The 26,107-nt window shown below is 47.1% G+C and overlaps 1 protein-coding gene across 1 annotated transcript in view; it reads right to left on the bottom strand.

Annotated features, from left to right (window-relative positions):
* Window positions 1–16,370, bottom strand: part of LOC115651276 (complement receptor type 1-like) — a 67,024-nt gene extending 50,654 nt beyond the window's left edge. Inside the window, exons 1-5 of the mRNA XM_030562214.1 lie at window positions 16,250–16,370; window positions 11,634–11,822; window positions 9,468–9,656; window positions 3,657–3,756; window positions 621–703 (exon numbers count right to left, since the gene is read on the bottom strand). Of these exons, the coding sequence (XP_030418074.1) occupies window positions 621–703; window positions 3,657–3,756; window positions 9,468–9,656; window positions 11,634–11,822; window positions 16,250–16,313 (625 nt within the window). The 5' untranslated portion in view covers window positions 16,314–16,370. The remainder of the gene's footprint in view (window positions 1–620; window positions 704–3,656; window positions 3,757–9,467; window positions 9,657–11,633; window positions 11,823–16,249) is intronic.
* Between the last annotated feature and the right edge of the window lie 9,737 nt (window positions 16,371–26,107).

Raw genomic sequence — 26,107 nt, 5'->3', positions numbered from 1 at the left:
ATGCGAAAGGCTCAGTGTGGTGTCTCTTGCTGCCACCGTGAGTTACAAACTGCCAAAATCTGTCATTTCCCTTTAGTTTTACTCATCAATACTTTCGAGAGTGACTTCTAAAACCCCTGAACATGCTGTTTTCACTCAACATTCTCTGCAAAGAATTGCCATGTGCAGCTCAGAACTATGCATCTTTATCCCTCAAATCAAAATATCCTTTGGTCAAGGAGAAGGTGCACCGTGTTAGGAACCAGGACATGATGAATTCAACTCTCATTATTTCTACTGACTGGTGTTAATAATCCTGTGCCCTTCAAAACCCAAGTTATCACTGAGCAACCCATCCTCCCTGAATGAAAGTTACACAAGCTAGGAAGAGAACTCAGATATCTAATACGGCAGACTCAAGTCTCATCCACTTAGCTTAACTGAAAGAATTTGCCAAATCTAAATGCTTGGCTTCGCAGTGTGTACAATAAGGCTATCCGTGCATATATAATTCAAAAATATCTATATGATTGACAATCTAAATTGAGTGAATATAAAAAATACACATGAAAGGTCTGTAACAGTTCCTCTGCAACAGCTCCAATCATAAATTCTACTTAAAGCCATAAAAATAGCCTGACCTTGACAAGCTGGAAGTTGACTCCATTCAACTTGATCTCCCTTCAGCACACATTGGATGAAAGTCCGTCCATGTAATCTGAACCTAAAAAAAAAAAAGAAAAAATTTCTTACCTAACTCTCCAGTTGCTCCTGGAATAGTCCAGAACTTTGGAAAAGGGGTTCTTTCTGCCAGTAAGTGACCCTGTAGGGTCATTCCTGCTCTAAGTACTAACATGATCCCTAGGACGAAGGAATGCTGAGTCATTAAAGCCAACGTAGAACAAGCAAATAGGTGAGTATAAGACTGCAGAGACCATATTAACAGGTGAAATCCTTCCCCTTCAAGTCTATAATACCTAGATGCTTGGGAATTTCTGGGCAATACCTTTGTTAAACCTTAGGAAAGGGAAACAAGTAAGTCTCTCTTCTCCACATTTTTTAATGCTTCTTATTTCTTACATCTTGAGAAGGTGGAAGAAGTCCCTAAATAAGTTCCAGAATTTGAAACACACTAAGGAAATTAGTAATTTTTCAGACTGTTAATCTTCTCAGAGTGTTCGCATGTGAAAGAGGTTTGGATTTGCAGAGTAGAGGCTGCGTCACACCTCCCTTGTTCCAATCTGCACAACAGTGCTCAGGATGTGTGTTGTTGGCATTCAACACCTTGGATTACTGTCCCAGAGAAATGGGGAGCAAAGTACTAAAATGGTTATCTCTGTCACTCTGGAAATCAGTAGCTCAGCCTGCTCAGTGCCATCATTCCTCTTCCTCTTTTAACTCTGCTCTTCTACCAAAGAGTTGGCAACAGTCCACACTCAAGACCCACGTAGCCAGACCTCTAGCTAATTCTTGCACACAAAGTACTGCATACTGGCAAAGCAGTCACTTAGCCTTCACTACTTCCTTTAACACTACATGCCAAACATCGTGGCCTTATTTATTTGGCAAGGAGGTTTAGAGAAACAGATGAGAGGTGCACCTAGTAAAGCTGGTCTCTACAGGTTCTTTCACCAGTCTCCTGAAACGGCAGGGACCAATAAGGAAAGACATGAACATCATTTGTAGCCAGGTGGCTACTGCTTTTCTTCCAACTTAAAACATTACACCCAAAGGCCACTTGTGCTGACAGCAACGACCGGGGGAGAAGACAGCTGTCCAAGGGCTGTCCCGCTGCTGCCACTCTTTCAAAACCTGAACATCTCAATGTCCAACCCTAATCAGCCCATTTAAACCCCAAGCTTTTGCTGGTGGACACAGTTCCAAGTTGTGCAGCTCCTGTACATTCTGCATAGGAAAATGTTAAGTATCACAACAATAGCTTAAACACTAGGACTCCTTGTGGCAACTTAGAGACTAACACATTTATTTGGGCACAATCTTTTGTAGGATAATGATGATGATGAAGTGGGTTTTAGGCCATGAAAGCTTATGCCCAAATGTGTTAAGTCTCTAAGGTGCTATACTGACTCTTTGTTGTTGTTTTTTTTGATACAGACTATCACAGCTACCTCTCTGAAACAATAGCTTGGACATTCTTGTGGATGCAACTCGGATGCAGTATTGCCTAGAGGAAAAACCACTGGACTGGGACTCAGGAAACTTGGATTTCATTGTCATTTCTGCCTCTGGCCTGTGAGTGACCTTGGGAAGTCACTTCCCCTCTGTGCTTCAGTTTCCCCATCTGTAAAATGGGGTAAAGAATACTGCCCTCCTTGGTAAAGTGATTTGATATCTGATAACTGTGAGTTGTTATTACATCACCTGAGAAGAACATAAGAATGGCCATACTGGGTCAGACCAAAGGTCCTTTGAGCCCAGCATCCTGTCCTATGACAGTGACCAATGTCAGGTGCTCCAAAGGAAATGAACAGACAGGTTATCATCAAGTGATCCATGCCCTGTCACCCAATCCCAGCTTCTGGCAAACAGAGGCTAGGGACACCATTCCTGCCCATCCTGGCTAATAGCCATTAATGGACTTATCTTCCATGAATCTATCTAGCTCCCTTTTGAACCTTGTTATAGTATTGGCCCTCACAACACCCTCTGGCAAGGAATTCCAGAGGCTGACAGCGTGTTGCATGAAAAAATATTTTCTTGTGTTTGTTTTAAACCTGCTACTTATTAATTTCATTCGGTGGCCTCTTGTTCTTGTACTATGAGAAGGAGTAAATGACACTTCCGTATTTACTTTTTATAGACCTCTATCATATCCCTCCTTAGCTGCCTCTTTTCCAAGCTGAAAAGTCCCAGTCTTACTAATCTCTCCTCATATGGAAGCCACTCTATAACCCTAATCATTTTGTTACCCTTTTCTGAACCTTTTCCAATTCCAATATATCTTTTTAGAGATGGGGTGACCACATCTGCATGCAGTATTCAAGGTGCAGGCATGACATGGACTTATATATAGGCAATATGATATTTTCTGTCTTATTATCTATCCCTGAGGGCTCAGCTACAGGAAAAGGTATTCTCTTTGTCTCCCAATCTCTGTGGGGCTTGAAGACAGAGAATCATAGGACTGGAAGGAACCTTGAGAGGTTTTCTAGTCCAGTGCCCTGCACTCAGGCAGGGCTAAGTATTATCTCAACCATCCCTGACAGGTGTTTGCCTAACCTGCTCTTAAAAATCTCCACAACTCCCTAGGCAATTTATTCCATAACCAGCCCCTCACAATCATCCTGATCCTGGCACAGGGAATCTAATCCTTGTTGCCTGCACAGACCACCTAAATGGGTGATACAGTGAAAAACAAAATGGTATATTAATTAAAACAAAGGCATTCATGCTCATGCTATGTGCTTCCCTGTTCAATTACTCTGATGTCCAGAAAGTACCTGCACAATCCAATGAAACTAGAAGCCAATCGCATATTATGGTAGTTTTTTGCTACAGTAGCTTGATGAAATTGAAGTGCACCCATGATACCGTAGCTGCACCTGCTTCCTCCCAACTTAATCTTTTAAATTATATTGGAATTTCTATTATTAATTTTCCACTGTACACCAAACTAAGCACTGCGAATTAATCAATACTGGTTGCCCAACACTCACCCGTCATCACAAACGATGTTTGCTTTTGCACCATACAAGTCATTGGTTATAACAAGAGCTCTGCCATGCTCTGGTCCTTTTGGAACACCACACGATTTCCCTAGCACAGAACAAGATCAGTGTTAGTGTGTTATGTTGATACAACAAACTCTAACAGACTTATAAGAGATTATGGCCAGGGTGGCCAAACTCTGCCTTGTGAGTCTCATGTGGCTCTTTACAGTGAAAGTGCAGCTCACAGAGCCCTCCTACCAGATTTGGTCGGGGGGAAGCTTGGGACCTCTGGCTTGGAGCAGGGTGGTGGGCTAGGGGCTTCTGCCCAGCATGGAGGCGGGTCTCAGGGCTTCAGAAGGAGCGGGGCTGAAGCCATGAGCCCCAGCAGGTGCCTCCTGCTCCGGCTCTTGAACTTCTGAAGATTGTTGTATGGGGCTTGAAGGGTCAGTAAGTTTGGCCTCCCCTGGACTATGACAATGGCAGACCAGCAGTCCAATTAGTTCACTCTCCTCTCTGCGTTTTTTTCCTACTTAATTGTGGATATTCTTATTGTCCATATTAAGTGATTGATTCTATCACTGTGTCAGCTTCAGTGGCAGAGACTCCTCCGACCTGGTACACAGAGTTATTTGTGATGCTTTGTCTGCTGCCAGGCACTTATTACCATAAAGAACACACTACCAGACATTCACCATGTCCACACGCAAACAGAAGAGACATGCTGCATTCAGGGAGCCACAGAGAAAGCTATAAATAGCACTAATGATTGTATTGGGAAAACATCCTTGATGTGGACAAGGATTTTTGCACATAAAAATACATGGCCTGTTATATACATCATGTATTTTCCTAATCCTGCAAGCCAGACTACCTGAGTCCAAGCCCTGGTCCGCACTATGAGTTTAGGTTGAATTTAGCAGCATTAGGTCGATTTAACCCTGCATCCATCCACACGACCAAGCCTGTTTTGTCGACTTAAAGGGCTCTTGAAATCGATTTCTGTACTCCTCCCCGGCGAGGGGTTTAGCACTAAAATTGACCTTGCTGGGTCAAATCTGGGGGAGTGTGGACGCAATTCGATGGTATACGCCTCCAGGAGCTATTGCAGATTGCTCCATAGTGACTGCTCTCGACAGCACTCTCAATTCAGATGCACTGACCAGGTAGACAGGAAAAGTCCCGGGAACTTTTGAATTTCATTTCTTGTTTGGCCCGCATGGTGAGCTGATCAGCACAGGTGACCACGGAGTCCCAGAATCGTAAAAGAGCTCTAGCATAGACTGGACTGGAGGTACTAGATCAGATCGCTGTATGGGAAGAAGAATCTGTGCAGGCAGAACTCCATTTCAAAAGACAAAATGCCAATATATCTGCCAAAATCTCCAAGGGCATAATGGACAGAGGCTACAACAGGGACACACAGCACTGCCCCATGAAAGTTAAGGAGCCCAGGCCAGCCTACCAAAAAACAAAAGATACAAACTGTCACTCCGGGTCAGAGCCCCATACATGCCGGTTCTATGATGAGCTGCATGAAATTCTAGAGGTGGCCCCTACCACTACCCCACCACTGTCCGTGGACACCTGCAAGGGGGGAGTCTCAGGCAACAGGGATGAGGAGTTTGAAGATGAGAAGGAGGTGGTTCAGGATAGCGCACAGCAGGCAAGCAGAGAATCCCTCCTCCCTGGCAGCCAGGAACTGTTCATCTCTCTGGAGTTAATACCCTCCCAATCCTCCCAAGGCGGGCTCCTGGACCATGAAGTCAGAGAAGGAACCTCTGGTGAGTGTACCTTTGCAAATATAATACAGAGCTTAAAAGCAAGCATGTTTAATGATTAATTTACCACGCCAAGCCAGTAGCAAGTAATCTGGAATCATTGCAGAACAAACCCTTGCAGTGAATGGGCCTGGGCTTTGGCTGTTTGCCTTTGGCTGAAAATAAATCATCCCCATTGTTAGCCACGTGGTCGGGGGGAGGCCAGTTCATGCTGAGCTGTTAGCATTTGGCTGACCAGGATCTTCCGATACTAGCCATGAGGTTTGGAGGGGGGAGGGGATGTGAAGCAATCATCCCAGAGAATTGGGGCGGGGGGGGGGTTGGACTGTTCAGCACATACACCCTAAAACCACAGCCCCTCCTTTTAAATGGCCAACCCAACAGGCTTTGCTTGGTATGGGAAAGGAGGGCGCTGCTGTTTGAAACCGTTCCCACATGTTATGAAGGTGGAAGAAGCCGAAACCCTTTGCCTTACCATGGCTGCCTGCAAGCCGAATTCTGTTGCCCAGCCGAGTTTGTGTGACGTCTCACACCAAACCGGCAGGCACTCAATATAAGAGGCAAAATACGACCTTGTACCAAAAGCACATGTGCTATGTAATATGAATCGCTTGATTCAGTGCAAAATAGTCTTCCCTTTGTTCTCTGAAAGGTATCTTTTTAATTACTATTCTCCCTTTTTCTCCTCCTGCAGCTGCAAATGTTTCTACGCTCCCCCTACCATCTCCATCCCAGAGGCTAGCACAGATTAGAAGGCAAAAAAAAAAAAACGCATTCACAACAAGATGTTCTCAGAGCTCAAGCAGTGCTCCCGCACTGAAAGAGCTCAGCAGACTGCGTGGAGGCAAACAATGGCAGAGTCCAGAAAAGCATTAAATGAACACGATGAGAGGAGGGAGGAGCACACTGAGAGGAGGCAAGATGGGGGAGAAAACTGACATGCTCAGAAATCTGGTGGAGCTGCAGGAAAGGCAGCAGGAGCACAGGCTGCTGCTGCAATCCCTGTATAACCATCTGCCCGTCTCCTCAAGTTCCATATCCTCCTCACCCAGATTCCCAAGAACGTGAGGGGGAGGCTACGGGCACCCAACCGCTCCTCCCCAGAGGATTACCCAAGCAACAGAAGGCTGGCATTCAATAAGTTTTGAACTGTAGTGTGGCCTTGTTCTTCTTGGGCTACTTTGTAAGTTTTCCCCGCATCTGTGTGATGAATTAATGAAGAATGCATGATTTTGGAACAATAATGACTTCATTGCCTCTGAAAGCGGTGATCGAAGGGGGGAGGTCAGTTAGCTTACAGGGAAGTTAAGTCAACAAAGGGGGTCGGTTTTCATCAAGGAGAAACAGAGAACTGTCACACTATAGCCTGGCCAGTCATGAAACTGGTTTTCAAAGCTTCTCTGATGCGCAGGGTGCCCAGCTGTGCTCTTCTAATCACCCTGGTGTCTGGCTGCGTGTAATCGGCCATCAGACGGTTTGCCTCAACCTCCCATCCCACCATAAATGTCTCCCCTTTACTTTCACAGGTATTGTGGAGCACACAGCAAGCAGCAATAACAATGGGAATATTGGTTTTGCTGAGGTCTAACCTAGTCAGTAATCTGAGCCAGCGAGCTTTTAAACATCCAAAAGCACATTCTATCACCATTCTGCACTTGCTCAGCCTATAGTTGAACAGCTCCTTACTACTGTCCAGGCTGCCTGTGTATGGCTTCATGAGCCATGGCATTAAGGGGTAGGCTGGGTCCCCAAGGATAACTGTAGGCATTTCAACACCCCCAACAGTAATTTTCTGGTCTGGGATGTAAGTTTCTTCCTGCAGCTCTTCCAACAGACCAGAGTTCCTCAAGATGTGAGCATCATGCACCTTTCCCGGCCATCCCATGTTGATGTCGGTGAAACGTCCCTTGTGATCCACTAGTCTTTGCAGCACCATTGAAAAGTGCCCCTTGCGGTTTACGTACTGGCTGCCAAGGTGGTCCGGTCCCAAGATGGGGATATGGGTTCCATCTATCGCCCCACCACAGTTAGGGAACCCCATAGCAGCAAAGCCATCCACTATGACCTGCACATTTCCCAAAGTCACTACCCTTGATAGCAGCAGCTCAGTCATTGCGTTGGCTACTTGGATCACAGCAGCCCACACAGTAGATTTGCCCACTCCAAACTGATTACTGACTGACCGGTAGCTGTCTGGCGTTGCAAGCTTCCAGAGGGCTATCGCCACTTGCTTCTCAACTGTGAGGGCTGCTCTCATCTTGGTATTCTTGCACTTCAGGGCAGGGGAAAGCAAGTCACGAAGTTCCATGAAAGTGCCTTACGCATGCGAAAGTTTCGCAGCCACTGGGAATCGTCCCAGATCCGTATCACTATGTGGTCCCACCAGTCTGTGCTTGTTTACTGGGCCCAGAATCGGTGTTCAATGGCACGAACATGGCCCATTACCACCATGATGTCCAAATTGCCAGGGCCCACGCCTTGAAAGAAGTCTGTGTCCATGTCCTCAACGCTATGCGATCGCGCTGTTGTCGCCTCCTCGCCTGCTTTTGCAGGTTCTGCACATACTGCAGGATAACGAGTGAGGTGTTTACAATGCTCACGACAGCTGCGGTGAGCTTAGTGGGCTCCATGCTTGCCATAGTATGGCGTCTGCAGGAGAGCAGGAAAGCAGAGTTGCGCAGAAGCAGTGGAGGACGATGGTTAGCACCGCGCACATTTCTCAAGGAAGAACACATGTACCCGAGAGCCCATGACAGAAGACATGGAGAAATTCGCTATCGAGGCAATAACAGCAGAGTGGCAGCAGAAGCGGTGTACGATGATGGTTTGCAGACCTACTGCACTGTCTGCTGCCAGCAGCACCCAGGACACAACAGCAGCGGTGTCGGTGAGCTGAGCTGAGTGGGCTGCACGCTTGCCGTGGTATGGCATCTGTGCAGAAAAAAGGCATGAAACGATTGTCTGCCATTGCTTTCACGGAGGGAGGGGAGACTGACGACATGTACCCAAAACCACCTGCAACAATGTTTTTGTCCCATCGGGCATTGGGAGCTTAACCCAGAATTCCAATGGGCAGTGGAGATTGTGGGAACTTTGGGATAGCTACCCACAGTGCACCACTCTGTAAGTTGATGCTAGCCACGGTAGTGAGGACGCACTCCGCCAACTCAATGAGCTTAGTGTGGACATATGCAATCGACTGTATAAAATCGATTTCTAAAAATCGACTTCTATAAAATCGACCTAATTTCGTAGTGTAGACATACCCTAAGACTGCACAAGAAATTCAAATCAGTATTAAGATATAGCCTATGCTTGTCAAACAGAATATAACACATACATGCAATGAGCTGCGGTTAAAGGTGATCACTCAGTTGGCTCCTTCCTCTCATCCCGTATTAATGTAGAGTTTTGCATGGAATACAATAGATATAGACTCAGTATAGGAAGTCTTGCCAAAACTTATGCTATTCTTCACAATGCAGGCCATTCATCATTTAAATTTTGTTATGTATTTTGTGGTATTTGAATAACTTTGCCATACATGTAGTTATTAAATATTGCATTTATTTTTAATATGGTGATTCTGTTTGGTTGAACTGTATGCTGAATGAGTGATCTCGGAGGCTAGAATTTTTAAATGTGTGAATTTTAACAACAGAAATAATACTATTATTCTCCTTCACACAGTTTCCAGGGATACTGTGCTTGCCATCTTTAAATGGATATTTACCACAGTATGATATTAACTTTACTGCCTTGTTTGTGATTTCCTATTGCTGCTGGGAAGCACAACGAACACAATGAAAAGTTTAACTACTGCAGGCGCTACCTAACGTTCAATAGCACTCACTTTGCTTTCTCCATTTAAAGCTTAATTGAAATTTAACATCAAAATCTGACAAAAGGGTTTTTCAAACTAAAATTGACAAGCCAGTGCTGAAATGTGAACCAGCTGCTTAACACAAAACACTCCTATCTGCTCACAGAGGGCCACTTGCTCAATGGAGAGAGAAAAGTGACAAAAAAAGACACCTACCTCTACAGAACTCAGGGGCTTCTGACCATGTTAAATTCTCAAGACAAGTAATGACAGGTCTCAGTTCGGTGCTCTCATATCCTGGGCGACAGACGTAACTCACAGTGGTCCCATTAGGAAAGTAATTCTTCTTCTCATCTTCCTCACTTAAGACAGCAGATCTGATCCTTGGTGGGGCACCACAGCTAGCTAGCAAGCAAAAAAGACACAGGGTCTGAAAGATTTAGCTATAAAGATAGACATAAAAATTGTACTTTAAACTTTCTATTTATATATAAATACACATACATATAGATATTAAAAAATAACTTAAGTGTGCACAACTCTGTAACATAAGTGAAAGGTACCAAACAGGTAACAGGTACCCTGCCACAAAAGTTTATGATTTAGAGGCTGCAGCAGCTGTTACAGTACAGCCACAGAACAGCATATGAGCATTAGAGCAGGACGCTTTACAAAATATGTAGAGGAAGGGAGATTTTTTTTAAATTACTTTTAAGGAACAAAGGCAAACAACTTCGACAAAGTTAACTGGGTGCTGCTCCAAGCAGTGGGTGATATGAACTAAGGAGTAAAAAAGAAAAGGAAGGAGCTAAGAGAGAGAAAGGCATTAGCGGACTGAAGCATGTAGAAAGGGAGAGACAGATTTCCCCCCTGCTCCTCATCTCCAGTTCTAACTGAACATTCTGTTTACACCACGGCATTGTTGTCTTCTTCAACTCTAACCTTGTGACCCTTTCCAGTCTGTGTCCATCCTCTCCACTTTATTGAAGTCTCACATAATTCCCAGGGCCTCTACCCCACCCCATTCTCCTTGACTGCTTAGTGCCTTGGACACAGGGATGGCTCTATGTATTTCGCCACCCCAAGCACGGTGGTCAGGCAGCCTTTGGCGGCACGCCTGCAGGAGGTCCGCTGGTCCCGTGGCTTCGGCGTACCTGCCGCCGAATTACTGCTGAAGCCGTGGGACCGTCGGACCTCCCGCAGGCATGCCGCTGAAGGCTGCCTGACTCTTCCGCCCTCACGGGGACTGGTGCCTGGAGCCATGAGGGACGCAATCGGCTCTGCGCAACTCTCCCCCGCAGGCCTTTGGGTGTTGGTGCCTGGAGCCGCCCCTGCTTGGACAACATCAACCATTTCTACTTCAATCCCATCATCTACTGGCTATTGTCACTCCAGTCTCTCACGGTTTTTCTCCTGACTCTTCCATCTCATACTTTCAGGTCTAGTTTGGTGGATCTTTCAACTCCCCCCACTCCCACCCCACCAGCGAGAATCTGCCAGGATTCTCTCCTTGGCCCACCCTCTTTTCCTTGTGCACCCTGTCTTTGGGATCCTATCTGCTCTCACAGCTTTGGATGCAATTGTTATATTGACAACTCACAAAACTCCCGTTTTGATTCCCTGCCAGTAGCTTAAACTCCACATAGCAAATACAGAGCTTGTGTTCCCTCGCAAATCTTTCCCTCTCCATGACCTCAGTCGCCACTGATTGAACAAAATCATCCTCCTCTCAGCCGCTCATGCCTGACAGGGGACTGGGGCATGAGCTTACCTTGGGCGGCTCTCTGTCAGCGGTGCAGTAGGGATGCTAAGGCAGGCTTCCTGCCTGTCCTAGCACCGCAAACCATTCTGAGCCTTGGAAGCAGCCAGAAGCAGGTCCAGCTCCTAGGTGGAGGTACACAAGCAGCTCCACATGACTCTCTCGCACAGGCACCGTGCCCCCAGCTCCCATTGGCCACGACACTTATGCAACTTTGTAATGTAAGTGGTACTGTGCAGGTAAATCATTTCTGAAACAGTTTTATTTCATATTTGCCAGATGATGCAGCAAAACTGTCTGTGCATCCCAAGGATGGAGGCATCCCCACTTATTTCTGGGCAATCAAAACTCAAATAGAAAATTACTTCCCATTCCTGTCGCTTTAAACCGCACATTCCTGAATCAAGCACAAGTTGTCTCACTGACGGATGTTCACAGATTGCTTTGCAACAAGATTCTTGAATAAGTAGGTTAATTGTATATTGTCACTGATCCAGAAAGGAACTTGAAATCAGTTATTAAAGCTAATTTTGAGTAGGTCTATTCAGTGGGGAAAAGTCTGACATTTCCATCAGTGAAGGATGGCCCGAGCAAATTTGTTCCAGAGAAAATAAAATACTTACCACCACAAAATTCTCCAAAGGTTGACCACTCTGAGTTTGAAAGGCAAACGACAGTGTCTGACTTTCCAGGGATTTTAACAAAGTCATTAAGGCACCTGTAGGTCACTTCTGTGCCAATAGGGAAGCCCTCTGTGCGATTAGTATCACGGGGGATAGCACGACTGAGCCTTGGCGCGGCCCCACACAGACCTATCAGAAAAACAGAAGAACATACTCTAATATTAACAGGAGAGAGACTTATTTTAAATAATTTCACACAGTTGCCTTTGTTGAAAAGGATCCTGACATGCCTTAGGGTACGTCTACACTATGAGATTATTCCGATTTTACATAAACCGGTTTTGGAAAACAGATTGTATAAAGTCAAGTGCACGCGGCCACACTATGCACATTAATTCGGTGGTGTGTGTCCATGTACAGAGGCTAGCATCGATTTCTGAAGCGTTGCACTGTGGGTAGCTATCCCGTAGCTATCCCATAGTTCCCGCAGTCTCCTCCGCCCATTGGAATTCTGAGTTGACATCCCAATGCATGATGGTGCAAAAATAGTGTCGCAGGTGATTCTGGGTAAATGTCGTCACTCATTCCTTCCTCTGTGAAAGCAACAGCTGCCAATCATTTTGAGCCCTTTTTCCTTGGATTGCCCTGGCAGATGCCATAGCATGGCAACCATGGAGCCCATTTTGCCTTTTGTCACTGTCACCGTATGTGTACTGGATGCCGTGGACAGAGGCGGTACTGCAGCACTACACAGCAGCATTCATTTGCCATTGCAAAATAGCAAAGATGGTTATCAGTTGTTCTGTACCATCTGTCATGCCACTGTAAATTGGCGATGAGATGATGGTTATCAGTCGTTCTGTACCATCTGCTGCTGTCATGGGTGCTCCTGGCTGAGGTCAGCCGGGGGCGCAAAGATAAAAATGGGAATGACCCCCCAGGTCATTCCCCGCTTTATGGTTTATCTAAAAAGAGTCAGTCCTGCCTAGAATATGGGGCAAGTCTGCTAGAGAACCAGTGTACCAGAGAGCACAGCTGCTCCGTGTCAGATCCTGCAGAAATGATGAGCTACATGCCATTCTAGGGGGTGCCCCTGCAACAACCTTACCCGTTGCTTCCCTCCTCCCCCAATCCTCCTGGGCTACCATTGCAGTGTCCCTCCCATTTGTGTGATGAAGTAATAAAGAATGCAGGAATAAGAAACACTGACTTGTTAGTGAGATAAAATGAGGGGGAGGCAGCCTCCAGCTGCTATGATAGTCCAGGCAGGACATTAAGCAGTGCGGAGGAGAGGAGCCCAGCATCCCACAGCTATGATAGTCCAGGCAGTACAGAATCTTTTCTTTACACATGAAAGGAGGGGGCTGATGGAGCTCAGCCCCCAGTTGCTATGATGAAGACAGTTACCAGCCGTTCTGTACCATCTACTGGGAATGACCGGGAGTCATTCCTATTTTTACCCAGGCGTCCCCGGCCGACCTCACCTGAGGCCAGCCAGAAGCACTCACGTGCTGATGATGACGATGGATAGCAGTCATATTGTAGCGTCTGCCACCAGGGAGGGGAGGGGAGAGGGTGCTGCTGTTCATTGCCCCAGCACTGTGTCTACCAGCAGCACGCAGTAGACATAGGGTGACATATAAAAAAGTAAATAAACAATTTTTTTCCCCTTTTCTTTCATGGGGGGAGGGGAGTAAATTGACAAGCTATACTCTGAACCACCCCGGACAATGTGTTTAACCCTACAGGCATTTGGAGCTCAGCCAAGAATGCAAATGATTTTCGGGGACTGTGGGATAGCTGGAGTCCTCAGTCCCCCCTCCCTCCATGAGCGTCCATTTGATTCTTTGGCTTTCCATTACGCTTGTCACGCAGCACTATGCCAAGTCCCTGCTGTGGCCTCTGTCTGGAGATTTTTTCAAATGCTTTGGCATTTCGTCTTCTGGAACGGAGCTCTGATAGAACAGATTTGCCTCCCCATACAGCAATCAGATCCAGTATCTCCCATACGGTCCATGCTGGAACTCTCTTTGGATTTGGGACTGCATCGCCACTCGTGGTGATCAGAGCTCTACGCTGGGCAAACAGGAAATGAAATTCAAAAGTTTGCGGGGCTTTTCCTGTTTACCTGGTCAGTGCATCTGAGTTCAGATTGCTGTCCAGAGCAGTCACAATGGCGCACTGTGGGATACCGCCCAGAGGCCAAAACTGTTGATCTGCGGCCACACTAACCCTAATCCGATATGGTAATATCGATTTCAGCGCTATGTCTTTCATCGGGGAGAAGTACAGAAACCGGTTTAAAGAGCCCTTTATATCGATATAAAGGGCCTCGTTGTGTGGATGAGTGCAGCTTTAAATCGGTTTAACATTGCTTAAATTGGTATAAATGCGTAGTATAGACCAGGCCTTAGATGCTACAGGGACCTGCCACAGGCAGGTGAGCCCCGTTGTGGGGGTTCCTCAGGTTTTCCAATAGCCTGTGAGAACAGACCACCTCTCACAGCCAGGGGTTGAAGCTAAAGGCATCTTCATTGCTGTGCTAGGTCAAGTTATCTAAACAGGAATTAGCCTAGCGAGAGCAACCTCGCTGCAAAAGAAAGGTTGAGATGCACAGTGTGATTGGATTAGCAGCTGAGTCCCCACTGCATGACAAGCTCCAGCCTAAGCAACCCTCCAGCTCCCACCCACACTCCAAGTGAGCCAGCTATGGGGCCAGGTCAAGCTGGAGAGATTTGTCCCTGAAACTAAAGCTTTTACCACCATGAATCCTGTGCTCAGTGCTAGAATGGATATTTCTCCCCCTTACAATCACCAGTTTTATTTGGGGGTTTTTCAGGATTGTTTTCGGCATAGACACTGTATAAAAATCGTCAGTTTACTCATCCGACTGTTCTGAAAATCATATAAACAGCCAGACCACTCACAGAAAGACATCAGATGCCACAAGATGGCTAGAGTGACTTTTACAGTGTTAGTATCTCACAAAACAGGCTAAAAGAAAAGAGGCCCAGTCCCAGATTTCCTCCTTCACTCTCCTAAAAATATGTCAAAGCTCTGCCTCCTCGCACACAAGTGAAAGTACACTGAACAACATCACTAAGGCAAACAAGAAAAAATGCAACTAATTTTACTCATTTCATTTTCCTTAATATTTCTGAGACTGCACAGTGCGAGATATCCACATGCATTAGGTGTCCCGCCCTTGTAGCCACACCATCAATTAAGTCTTTGAACTGTAAACAATCTAGTCCTGCGCACAACTGTGAGGATTATAATACAGTTTCAGAGATGGATAATCTTTGGCCCAGTAAACACGCCTAGAGTGCCATTCACAGTAGAAGATCTCCTGACACGTTGCCAGCTCACTAGAATCAAATGCGAACAAGTTCTGGTCTCTCCCAATCTCAAAAGTCCTCCTCTGATCCCACCTACCCCTTCAACTATTGCCCCATATCCCTGCCTCCCTTCCCTTCTAACATCATTGAACATGATGCTGTGAAGGCCAAAAGTATAACTGAGTTGAAAAGAGAATTAGTTAAATTCATGGAGGGCAGGTCCATCAACGGCTATTAACCATGATGGTCGGGGCGCAACCACATGCTCTGGGTGTCCTTTAACCTCTGACTACCAGACTCTGGCACTGGACGACAGGGGACGGATCACTCTATAATCACCCTGTTCTGTTCATTCCCTGTGAAGCATCTGGCACCGACTACCGAGGTAGATGGACCATTGATCAAACCCACTGTGGCCATTCTTATGTTCACTGCCCTGTGTTTCTGCCTTCTAACAGCATCCTTGATCCTCTCCAGTTCGATAACTGCTCCTTCCCATGCAAGTCTCATCTTCCTCCTCCTTGTGTCTGAGCTCACTGATCAAATTCTTTTTCTTAATCCTGTCTGATCTGGGCTTCCATTAGCCTGCACCCCCCTACTGTTCCTATCCTCTCTTGGGACCATCTCATCAGCTCACAAGACTTCAGCTACCAGCCCTGCCCTGATTCCTTACAACACATCCAGGTGCTGGGGCATCATCCCTAGAGCCAACAACTTATTCTCCCCACTTCGCAGCGAGACGGTTAAAGGGTTAATTACACTAAAACCGGGCTGAGAGGCCGCATCCCCAATAGAGGACCCAGCACAGCCGCAGTAAAGCCAGAAGCCGGGTGAGCAAAGGGCTCCAGGCACAGTTATCTGGTATCCCAGCCAGACCCGGCCCCACCCAGCCACAATGCAGACGGTGAGTTGGTTCCCAGGCCGCGGACGGGCTCTGGGTAGCTCCGGGCTTGTCTCTCCCGGGCAGAAGCGGGGCCAAGACAAGACATCGCCCGGCGGGTCTGGGGCAGTGGAAACACCCGCCCCGACGGGCCGTAGGGCCGAGCCCGCTGCCCGCCCGCTCACACCTGTCACTCGGCCCGGGCTGCCCCGCGGCCGCTCGCTCCCCAGGGCCCGACTAGCCGGGCCGAGCCCCTGCGCCCGGCAGCCAGTGGGGCGGAGCCGAGGCGGGGCTCGCCGGCCCCCGCTCCGCACCCCGCGCGGGGCAGCAGCAGGTCCCCGCTCGCCGGCCCAGCACAGACCGGGGCAGCGCCCGCTGCTGGGGCCGCCGCGACTCACCGCGAGCCCCGGGCAGGGGCAGCAGCAGCAGCGCCAGGAGCGAGCAGCGCGGAGCCGAGACCATGGCGGGGACGGCAGCGGAGCCTCTGGGGCGCGACCGCTCGCTCCGGCTCTGCCCGCACCGTCGGGGCCGGAGCTCCCGGACAGCGAGGGAAGGGCGCGGGAGCAGGGGAGTGGCCAGGAGAGGATGGGGCGGAGCCTGAGAGGTGGGGGCTGGGTGCGTTCAAAAGGGGCGGGGCTTGTGTCCCTGCTTTGCACCCAGGCGCTGTCCGGAAAGCCAGTGCTGGGGTGGGGGGCGGGGAGAAGAGGCTGCTCTGTGCCTTGAGTTATTGGTTCGCCCCAGGGATCAGCATCGAGCCTGTGTCCCAGGAGGCTGGGGGACCTGCCCAGGCACATACATGGAGGGGGCCGGCTCACCCCGCTGCACGTGTGTCTTTGTGGGTGCAGCCGTGGGCACAGGAGCGGCGCCAGGGTTTTTGGCACCCTAGGCAGGGGTCCTTCCATGCTCCTGGTCTTTGGAGCGAGTGAAGGCCCGCTGCAGAATTGCTGCCGAAGACCGGGAGCGCAGAAGGACCCCCCGCTGCCGAATTGCTGCCGAGAGCGGCAAAATTCCGCCTCCCCAAATCCTGCTGCCCTAGGTTGCCTAAATGGAAGCACCAGCCCTGCGTGGGCACATTACACAGAGGGGCAGCTGCTGATGGAACCACCCACCAGATCTACCCCTTGTTTGCTTATGTTCATTAAGGTGTAACATTGGGCTGGTCCACACTATGGGGGGAAATCGATCTTAGATACGTGAATAACATAGCTGAAGTCGAATATCTAAGATCGGATTACTCACCTATCCTCACCGCGCGGGATCGATGTTCGCGGCTCCCCCTGTCGATTGCGCAACTCCGTTGGGGTTGATGGCGTTCCGGAATCGATATAAGCGCGCTCAGGGATCAATATATCGCGTCTAGATGAGACGCGATATATCGATCCCCGAGCAATCGATTTTAACCCGCCGATACGGCGGGTAGTCTGGACATAGCCATTGAAACATTTAAAGCCCTCCACCGGTTTCCCTTCCAGTCTGTATCTCTGGGTGCAACGGCCATCCCCGGCACTGCTGCCAGGAGCAGGCTTCCTGCAGCTGTCAGGAACAGTTTCTTTCAAAAGATATAAAACCCACTGTTTGTACTAACTAATTCTGTTTACTTTTTTCCTTTTGGGAACAAGCTGTATGTCACTGTTGTTATGTTAGGCTAAAAGAGGCTCAGACAGGGCGCTTAGACAGGGACTGTGTTATTTTTAAATAATTTCTAAACAACTTCCTCTTTCTTTGAGGAAATTCAACCATCAGACATGGCTGGTATTTAAGCTGAATATTGATGTATTTCCCGCACAGTCTCAGTGTTGGGGGGTGGGGGGGAGAGAAAGGAAACAGCCCCATAATGCAGAGAGCTGGCCCATTCCACACTGCTCTATTCAGTTTCTGATCCAAAACTGTAGGACACACGTTGTGACATTCTGGCAAGAGTCACTGACTGAAAGGGGTGTTTAAAGAGGAACCAAGTAAGTACTCAGTAAGGACTGCAGGACTTAGCTAAAGTTTTTATTAGTTTTTTTTTAAATGATTCTCTGTAAAATCAATATAAACGGTGAGTCACTACAATTGATGAAAATGTTGTATAGCATTGAAAACATGTAGTTCTTCGTAGCTAAGAGGCATGGTCTTTGTCCCACAAAGTTTACAGTCTAAGGCCCTCTTTCTGTACACTGTTCTGTGCGGAACGCCACCCATATCTCTAGGAAAGTGGCCTTTATCATCCTGAAATTCTTCCTCAAATGTCTGTCACCACCCACCATTCTATCTCACCAGTCAGACCTGGTTTGCCGCGCACAGAGAGGGTGCTCAGGGAAGCAAAGCTGCTCCAGGAAAGCTTTATATACAATTACCTTCTCACCGTTACCCTTCTTTATGGCACTTGCCCCACAGTGCAGTGACTGGCTTCTGAGCCACCCCATGTGTAATTCCCAATACATGTTGTGACATGGCAAGGTGAGGGCTCTGTCACCCCTGTCCTGCAACCTAAGATGCCTTACAATGCCTTGTGGAAGTAGCTCCCACCTGGGCCATCCCCAGACAGCCTTCCTTCATGCAAGTCACAACCTGCTAGCCACATTGGGTTACACTCTGGCTTTTATCAGCCTTGGTTACTTTTTCAGGGTAAACCCAAGACACTCCCATTCCCAGATTTCCCTCCTTCCCCCCCCCAAATGTTCTGGGCCATACAGAGAGAGAATTCTGTTATCCCTTTAAGGCAGGGGTGGGCAAACTACCTCCAGGAGCCATTTTAAGCCAACCCCTGAGCTCCTGCTGGGGATCAGGGGCTGGAGCTTGCCCCCCTCTGGCGCTCCAGCTGGGGTGCTGGGTCAGGGGGCCTGTCATAAACAGATAAGTAAGAGTTAATGGAACAGAATTACTTCATATCTCTTTTGCCTGTAAAGGGTTAACAAGTTCAGTGAGCCTGGCTGTCACTTGACCAGAGAACCAATCAGGGGACAGGATACTTTCAAATCTTGAGGGAGGGAAGTTTTTGTGTGTGCTGTTAGAATTTGTTTGTTGTTCTCTCTGAGTTCTGAGAGCGACCAGACATGCAACCAGGTTTCTCTCCAATCTCCCTGATACAGGTTCTTACAGATTCAAAATAGTAAGTACTAGGTGATAAGGCGAGTTAGGCTTATGTTTGTTTTCTTTATTTGCAAATGTGTATTTGGCTGGAAGGAGTTCAAATGTGTAGTTTGCTGAAAGGATTTTAATTTGTACTTGTATACTTAGGCTGGGAGAGTATTCCTAGTGTCTATAGCTGAAAGACCCTGTACCTATTCCATTTTAAATTTACAAAGATAATTTTTACTGTTTTTTCTTTCTTTAATTAAAAGCTTTTCTTGTTTAAGAACCTGATTGTTTTTTTATTCTGGTGTGAGACCCCAGGGGACTGGGTCTGGATCCACCAGGGAATTGGTGGGGAGGGAAGGGGGAGAGAAAGGTTATTTTCTCTCTGTGTTAGGATTACTTTCTCTCTCAAGGAGATTCTGGGAGCGGGATAGAGAAGGAGGGGGGAAGGTGGATTTTCCTCTCTGTTTTAAGATTCAAGGAGTTTGAATCACAGTGATCTTCCAGGGTTAACCGAGGGAGGGGAAGCCTGGGAGAGGCAACGGTGAGGGAAAGGGTTTACTTTCCTTGTGTTAAGATCCAGAGGGACTGGGTCTTGGGGGTCCCCGGGCAAGGTTTTGGGGGGACCAGAGTGTACCAGGCATTGGAATTCCTGGTTGGTGGCAGCACTACAAGTACTAAGCTGGTAATTGAGCTTAGAGGAATTCATGCTGGTACCCCATTTTTTTGGACGCTAAGGTTCAGAGTAGGGAATTATACCATGACAGGGCCACAGCAAGCATGGCCCCACTCTGGCTCCTATGTGCTCCAATGACCCACTCCAGGGCTCCAATGGGAGCTGTAGGGGCGGTGCCTGTGGATGGGGCAGTGTGCAGATCCATCTGGCTATGCTTCCATGTAGGAGTCAGAAAAGGGACATGCCACTGCTTCTGGGCTGCTCAGAGCCTTCAACCCTGATCCTCTCCCATGCATCCCAAGCCCCTGTCCCAGTTCTCATCCCCTTCCTGCTCTCCAAACCTGTCGATCCCAGCCCAGAGCACCCTCCTTCACCCCATACCCCTCATCTCCATTCCTATCCCAGAGCCCACACACTAACCAGAACCTGCCCCCCTTCTCGCACCCCAACCCCAATTTTGTGAGAATTCATGGCCTGCCATACAATTTCTATTCCCCGATGTGGCCTCTGAGTCAAAATGTTTGCCCACCCCTCCTTTAAGGGAACAATACACAATCAATTTGTCACCTCAAATTGAGTTACCCATACAATTTAACTTAATTTCAATAAAAGAATAAGAACTATTTTTGTACTTAAAATAAATCTGATTTTAAGGAAATAGCAGTAATGACGCATGAAAGTTAGAAATGGTTACATGAAAAATAAAGATAAAAAGCTTCCTGGTGCTTAACTGGAACTATACTTGATTCAAAAGTGAAGTCATTACCAGATTCTATCAGCATTACAGACTGAACTTTTCCAGTCAGGACACCTCCCTCAAGTCTAGCAGCTGTTTCTCCTCGTCTTCTCACGTACAAAGAGGGAGATGGACAGGGAGAGAGGAGTTGCTTGGGGTGTTTGCCCCTCACTTTTATATTTCATTTCCCTCTTGGAAATGCAAGTCTTTCAGAGCATTTTCTAGTACAAATTCCTTCCATGTGAGAGTCAGGCAGCAAAATCTCCTGGTAAAATGTCCCATGCTGTTTTTTCCTCACCCCGTTTGCTGAAATGCAGACCTCTTTTGTCCTCTGCCTTCCCCCATTCACTGTCCGAAGACTCTGTTTACATGTAAATTTGAGGTAAACCCACATCCTTTTAAAACCTGCTTGACCAGTTTTGCCTAATTGTGGAGTTTGAACATGCCCCACCAATGTCATGCAGGGGGGAATTCATAACTTTAAATATAATGCCACACACATTTTACCATGATATTGACCAGTGAATTGGGAGTTTTCAAATTATACCTTACAAGGCATCCTTTGTGCAAAGATTATTACAATAGCATGTAGGGGGTGAATACAAGGTACATTCGGTCACACGTGCATTAGCCTCTATGCATTAAGAAGCGCTTGGCCCCCAGTGCCCAGCTATGCCTCCTTCATGCTGTTTGAGTCTATGCGCTGACTCAAACAGCTGAAAGATGGGGTGCGATCCGAGGAATCATGGGACTTTGGCTGATTTATCAACTGCTAAAAAGGTCAATGAAACATGCCCAGGAAAACATTTAACCAGCCACAACAATTGAACAGGACTATTCTAAGACTCAGCCCATGGATTGGGAATGACTGGGAGCTGCCACAGGGCAGAGAAGAAAAGAAGCAGGCTGAGCTCCATTCAATCACTCTTTAAGTCTGTACATGACCACCTCCTCCTCCTCCCCCAGAACATCCCTCAAGCTGGGGGAACCCACCCAGGCAGGTGCAGCCCCATTCCACGAGGGAAGTGATGGTGGCTGAAGTCCACCCAAATCAGCACAGGAACCCAGTGACTGATGAGCTAATAGAGTGAGTTCTGTAGATGAAGTGGTAGCCGTCTGTGGCAGTGTGTGCAGGGGAGAGGCTTGCAGTTGTACATAAGAGAATTAGTTAGCTGTTTAAAAAAATACTAGGAAATTGTATTCAGTAAAAATTGATTTAGGTTGCAAAGTCAAGCACCAAGGAGTTAAATCCAGCATGTCTTAAGGTTGCTCATGCAGAACACCAGACTGGAAGCTGTATTTAAACAGCACTTAGGACACTGAGGTCCTGCTCCATGACTAAGGCTCCTTGGTCCTCTACTAATACAAATAAAGAATGCAATGAATCTGTGGTAGACCAAAAGCAGAGCTGAAAACAGAACCCACAACTTCTGACTCTTTTGCTGATGCTTTAACCATGTAACCACCTTCCTCCCTCACATCCACTCATTTCATCCTCTGCGGGTCCTGGATGTGAAGGTCTTATCTGCAATGGCAAGTTGTCAAGTTTAAAACAAGTTTAACTACCTCAAAAGGAGTAATATCTTAATCACAAGGAACTGTGATTCAAAACCTCTATGCACTCACTGCCTATCCCTTCTTACATTTTCCATTATGGCCTTTCAGTTAAAAATATCTTTTAAATATCTGGTAGCTTTGGAAATATGTATCATAATTGCCTGTTTACTGACCTCTGGTCCACAATAGAGTGCCTGTATTTTCCCTATTTAGAAAAAGTGGCATTGTTTTCACAGTGCCAACCTTCTTAAAATTTCTGTTCATAATGTAACATGTGGTAAGGAAAGGAGGAGAGTGGCAGCTGAAGGCAGTAGGGGTCTGAGCTCATTTTCACTGGGTTCTTCTTCCAGTATCCTGTGGGACATGGACCAAACAGGAATACTCATCCAGATTACATCCTTTCAGACTGGTTAGGAAATCCGTGCACCCTAGTAAAGCTGCTTACCTGCAACAGCAAAGAGGCAAACTTATTGGATCAGGGCAGAGAGCTAGATTTCAACTTCACTTTTAAATAGTTAACCAGACAATTTCTAGTAACAATTATGAAAACAGAGTCAGGATCTTTATTCAGTATTCCTTTTATTTTTTTAAAAAAAGGACATCCCAAATAAGACATTGTAAATCCCACAGATTTCTTCAACTATAGTTTCTTAACCTGCAGAAAGAATATTGCTAAACAAAACTCAATGAAGTTTGTGGTTGCCCAAAAAAAGAGAAACAAACATGTTTTAAATCTTACAAGAAAAATGCACCTTTATAACAAGCATCTTGTCAGTAGCACAGATAATCATTTCCTGAATTTAAAAAGCGTGTTAAGATCTACAAAGAGTTTTTAACCACCAAAATATGAAAATAATATCACTATAATCATACATACATAGTCTCTATACGGAGAATTTGCTCTGGAGCAGTACACTTTTGATCTTACTGTACTTCTTATAAGGAAGTGCTTGTTGATTGTATGGATTGTAGTTTTGATGCTGCACACTGAAAAACTAGCTTCTGAAGCAAGCATGGCAAAGAACAGGAAGTTTTATACCACACAAAGGGTATGTCTGCCCTATGGAATTATTCCTCTTTTACATAAACTGGTTTTGGAAAACAGATTGTATAAAGTCGAGTGCACGCGGCCACACTAAGCACATTAATTCAGTGGTGTGCGTCCATGTACCGAGGCTAGCGTCAATTTCTGAAGCGTTGCACTGTGGGTAGCTATCCCGTAGCTATCCCATAGTTCCTGCAGTTTCCCCTGCCCATTGGAATTCTGGGTTGAGATCCCAATGCATGATGGTGCAAAAACAGTGTCGTGGGTGATTCTGGGTAAACGTTGTCACTCAATCCTTCCTCTGTGAAAGCAGCAGCAGACAATCATTTTGCGCCCTTTTTCCCTGGATTGCCCTGGCAGACGCCATAGCACGGCAACCATAGAGCCCGTTTTGCCTTTTGTCACTGTCACCGTATGTGTACTGGATGCTGCTGACAGAGGCGGTACTGCAGTGCTACACAGCAGCATTCATTTGCCTTTGCAAGGTAGCAGAGATGGTTACTATCCCTATTGCACAGCCTGCTATTGTAAATTGGTGATGAGATGACGGTTATCAATCATTTTGCACCGTCTGCTGCTGTCATGGGTGTTCCTGGCTGGCCTCGCTGGGGTCAGCCGGGGGCGCATGGACAAAAATGGGAATGACTCCCTGGGTCATTCCCTTCTTTATATTTTGTCTAAAAATAGAGTCAGTCCTGCCTAGAATATGGGGCAAGTCTACTAGAGAGCCAGAGAGCACAGCCACTCCAGGTCAGAGCCCCCACAGAAATGATGAGCTGCATGCCATTCTAAGGGGTGCCCCTGCAACAACCCCACCCGTTGCTTCCCTCCTCCCACACCCCTCCTGGGCTACCATGGAAGTGTCCCTCCATTTGTGCGATGAAGTAAAAAAGAATGCAGGAATAAGAAACACTGACTTTTTAGGGAGATAAAATGAGGGGGAGGCAGCCTCCTGCTGCTATGATAGTCCAGGGAGTACAGAATCTTTTCTTTAGACACGAAAAGCGGGGGGTGGGGGCTGATGGAGCTCAGGCTCCAGCTGCTATGATGAGGACGGTTACCCAGCATTTTGCACCGTCTGCCAGGATGACAGGGAGTCATTCCCATTTTTACCCAGGCGCTACCAGCCGACCTCACCGAGGCCAACCAGGAGCACTCACAGGATAATGAAGGTTTTCCACCATTTTGTACCATCTGCCATCAGGAAAGGAAGCGGAGGGGATGCTGCTGTTCAGAGCCGCAGCACCACGTCTACCAGCAGCATGCAGTAGACGTATGGTGACATTGAAAAATGACAAGAAATAATTTTTTCCCTTTTCTTTCATGGGGGGGTGTGTGCATGTGTAACTTGACGAGATATACCCTGAACCACCTGGGACAATGTTTTTGACCCTACAGGCATTGGGAGCTCAACAAAGAATGCAAATGCTTTTCGGAGACTGCGGGGACTGTGGGATAGCTGGAGTCCTCAGTCCCCCCTCCCTCCCTCCATGTGCATCCATTTGATTCTTTGGCTTTCCGTTACGCTTGTCACGCAGCGCTGTGCTAAGTTCCTGCTATGGCCTCTGTCTATCATAGCCTGGAGATTTTTTAAAAATGCTTTGTTATTTCGTCTTCTATAATGGAGCTCTGATAGAACAGATTTGTCTCCCCATACAGCGATCAGATCCAGTATCTCCTGTACTCCATGCTGGAGCTCTTTTTGGACTTGGGACTGCATCGTCACCCATGCTGATCAGAGCTCCATGCTGGGCAAACAGGAAATGAAATTCAAAAGTTCGCTAGTGCATCTGAGTTCAGATTGCTTCCCAGAGCAGTCACAATGGTGCACTGTGGGATACCGCCTGGAGGCCAATACCATCGATTTGCGGCCACACCAACCCTAATCCGACAAGGCAATACCAATTTCAGCGCTACTCCTCTCGTCGGGGAGGAGTACAGAAACCGGTTTAAAGAGCCCTTTATACCGATATAAATGGCCTCGTTGTGTGGACGGATGCAGCGTTAAATCGGTTTAATGCTGCTAAATTCGGTATAAACGCGTAGTGTAGACCAGGCCAAACATGCACTAGGTGCTTGTCTAAAGAGGTCTTGGCCCTGTGCTGCCAGACCCTTGAGCCTTTGCAGAACTTTTGTTGATTTCAGGAGGGCTCCACACAACTGCGAGGTCTGTTCACACAGTACAGCTTGCAGGAGTAGAGCTCAGATCTGTTTTACATTTTAACTAAAAATTGCATCTTATTCTGGACTTGTGCTTTCTGTAAAACTCAGGGTGGGGTCATTACTTTAACTGACCGCAAATGCTAAGCACATTTAGTAAGAAGGGTGTAACCTGATAGTTATGAGATATGGGGAAATGGTGTCTTTACGGTTTAACAGCCTGTTCCCTTTATTTCTAACTCACAGGGAGTTGGTAGTGACCCCTGTATCAGGGTGGCGAAGTCTTTCTATTACAAAAGAGAGTCTTGTGAAGTTAGATTTTCTCAAACATCACCATTGTTTGCAGCAGCCCTTTGAAATTCAGTAGGCAGAAAGCGCTCAGGTTAGAGATGTGCCTCTTTTTTTGGGCCCCCTCCCAGGCAATTCCATTCAGGGTTGGCTGAGATATCAACTTCTAAATAAATAAATAAAATAAAACCACCATTTCCCTTCTCACTCACAGTTCCAAAAAATGTTGGCAGCCTGCCAAAACCCAACACAAATATCTTAAGTCCTACACTCTGCCACTACAGCAGCAAGACACTGCACTAGGAGCTGCAACAGGGCTATGACAAATGCTGGGTCAGGAGTCCCAACAGCCCTCTTAGGTAGCACATGGGCCCCTATAGCTCATCTCCCACTCTGAGGGCACCACGGGAGGCAGGAGCTAGAGGCCAGTGAGGAAGTCCTGGAGCCCATCAGTGAAAAAACTGTCAACCTGAACTGTTCGTAGCCGAGGTGCTGGAACATTGTTTCTAATGGTGGTGCGGTGAGCCATTGAACGAAACTGTAAAAAACTCTGCATACAATGGAAACTACTTCAAGCCAGGGGGTGCGGCAGCACCCCTAGTTAGTAGAGAGAATCCCTTCTTAATGTTTTTCCCACTTATTGTCGCTAATATTTCTCTTTTGTAGGGCTGCCAACCCTTCCGGTTTCACTGGGAGTCTCCTGGAATCAGGCCCTACTTCCCAGAGGCTACTGC

Source organism: Gopherus evgoodei, chromosome 4 (assembly GCF_007399415.2).
Source record: "Gopherus evgoodei ecotype Sinaloan lineage chromosome 4, rGopEvg1_v1.p, whole genome shotgun sequence".
Taxonomy (NCBI): domain Eukaryota; kingdom Metazoa; phylum Chordata; order Testudines; family Testudinidae; genus Gopherus; species Gopherus evgoodei.
Note: the sequence above shows the minus strand (reverse complement) of the source record. Positions and strands in the feature narration are given on the sequence as shown.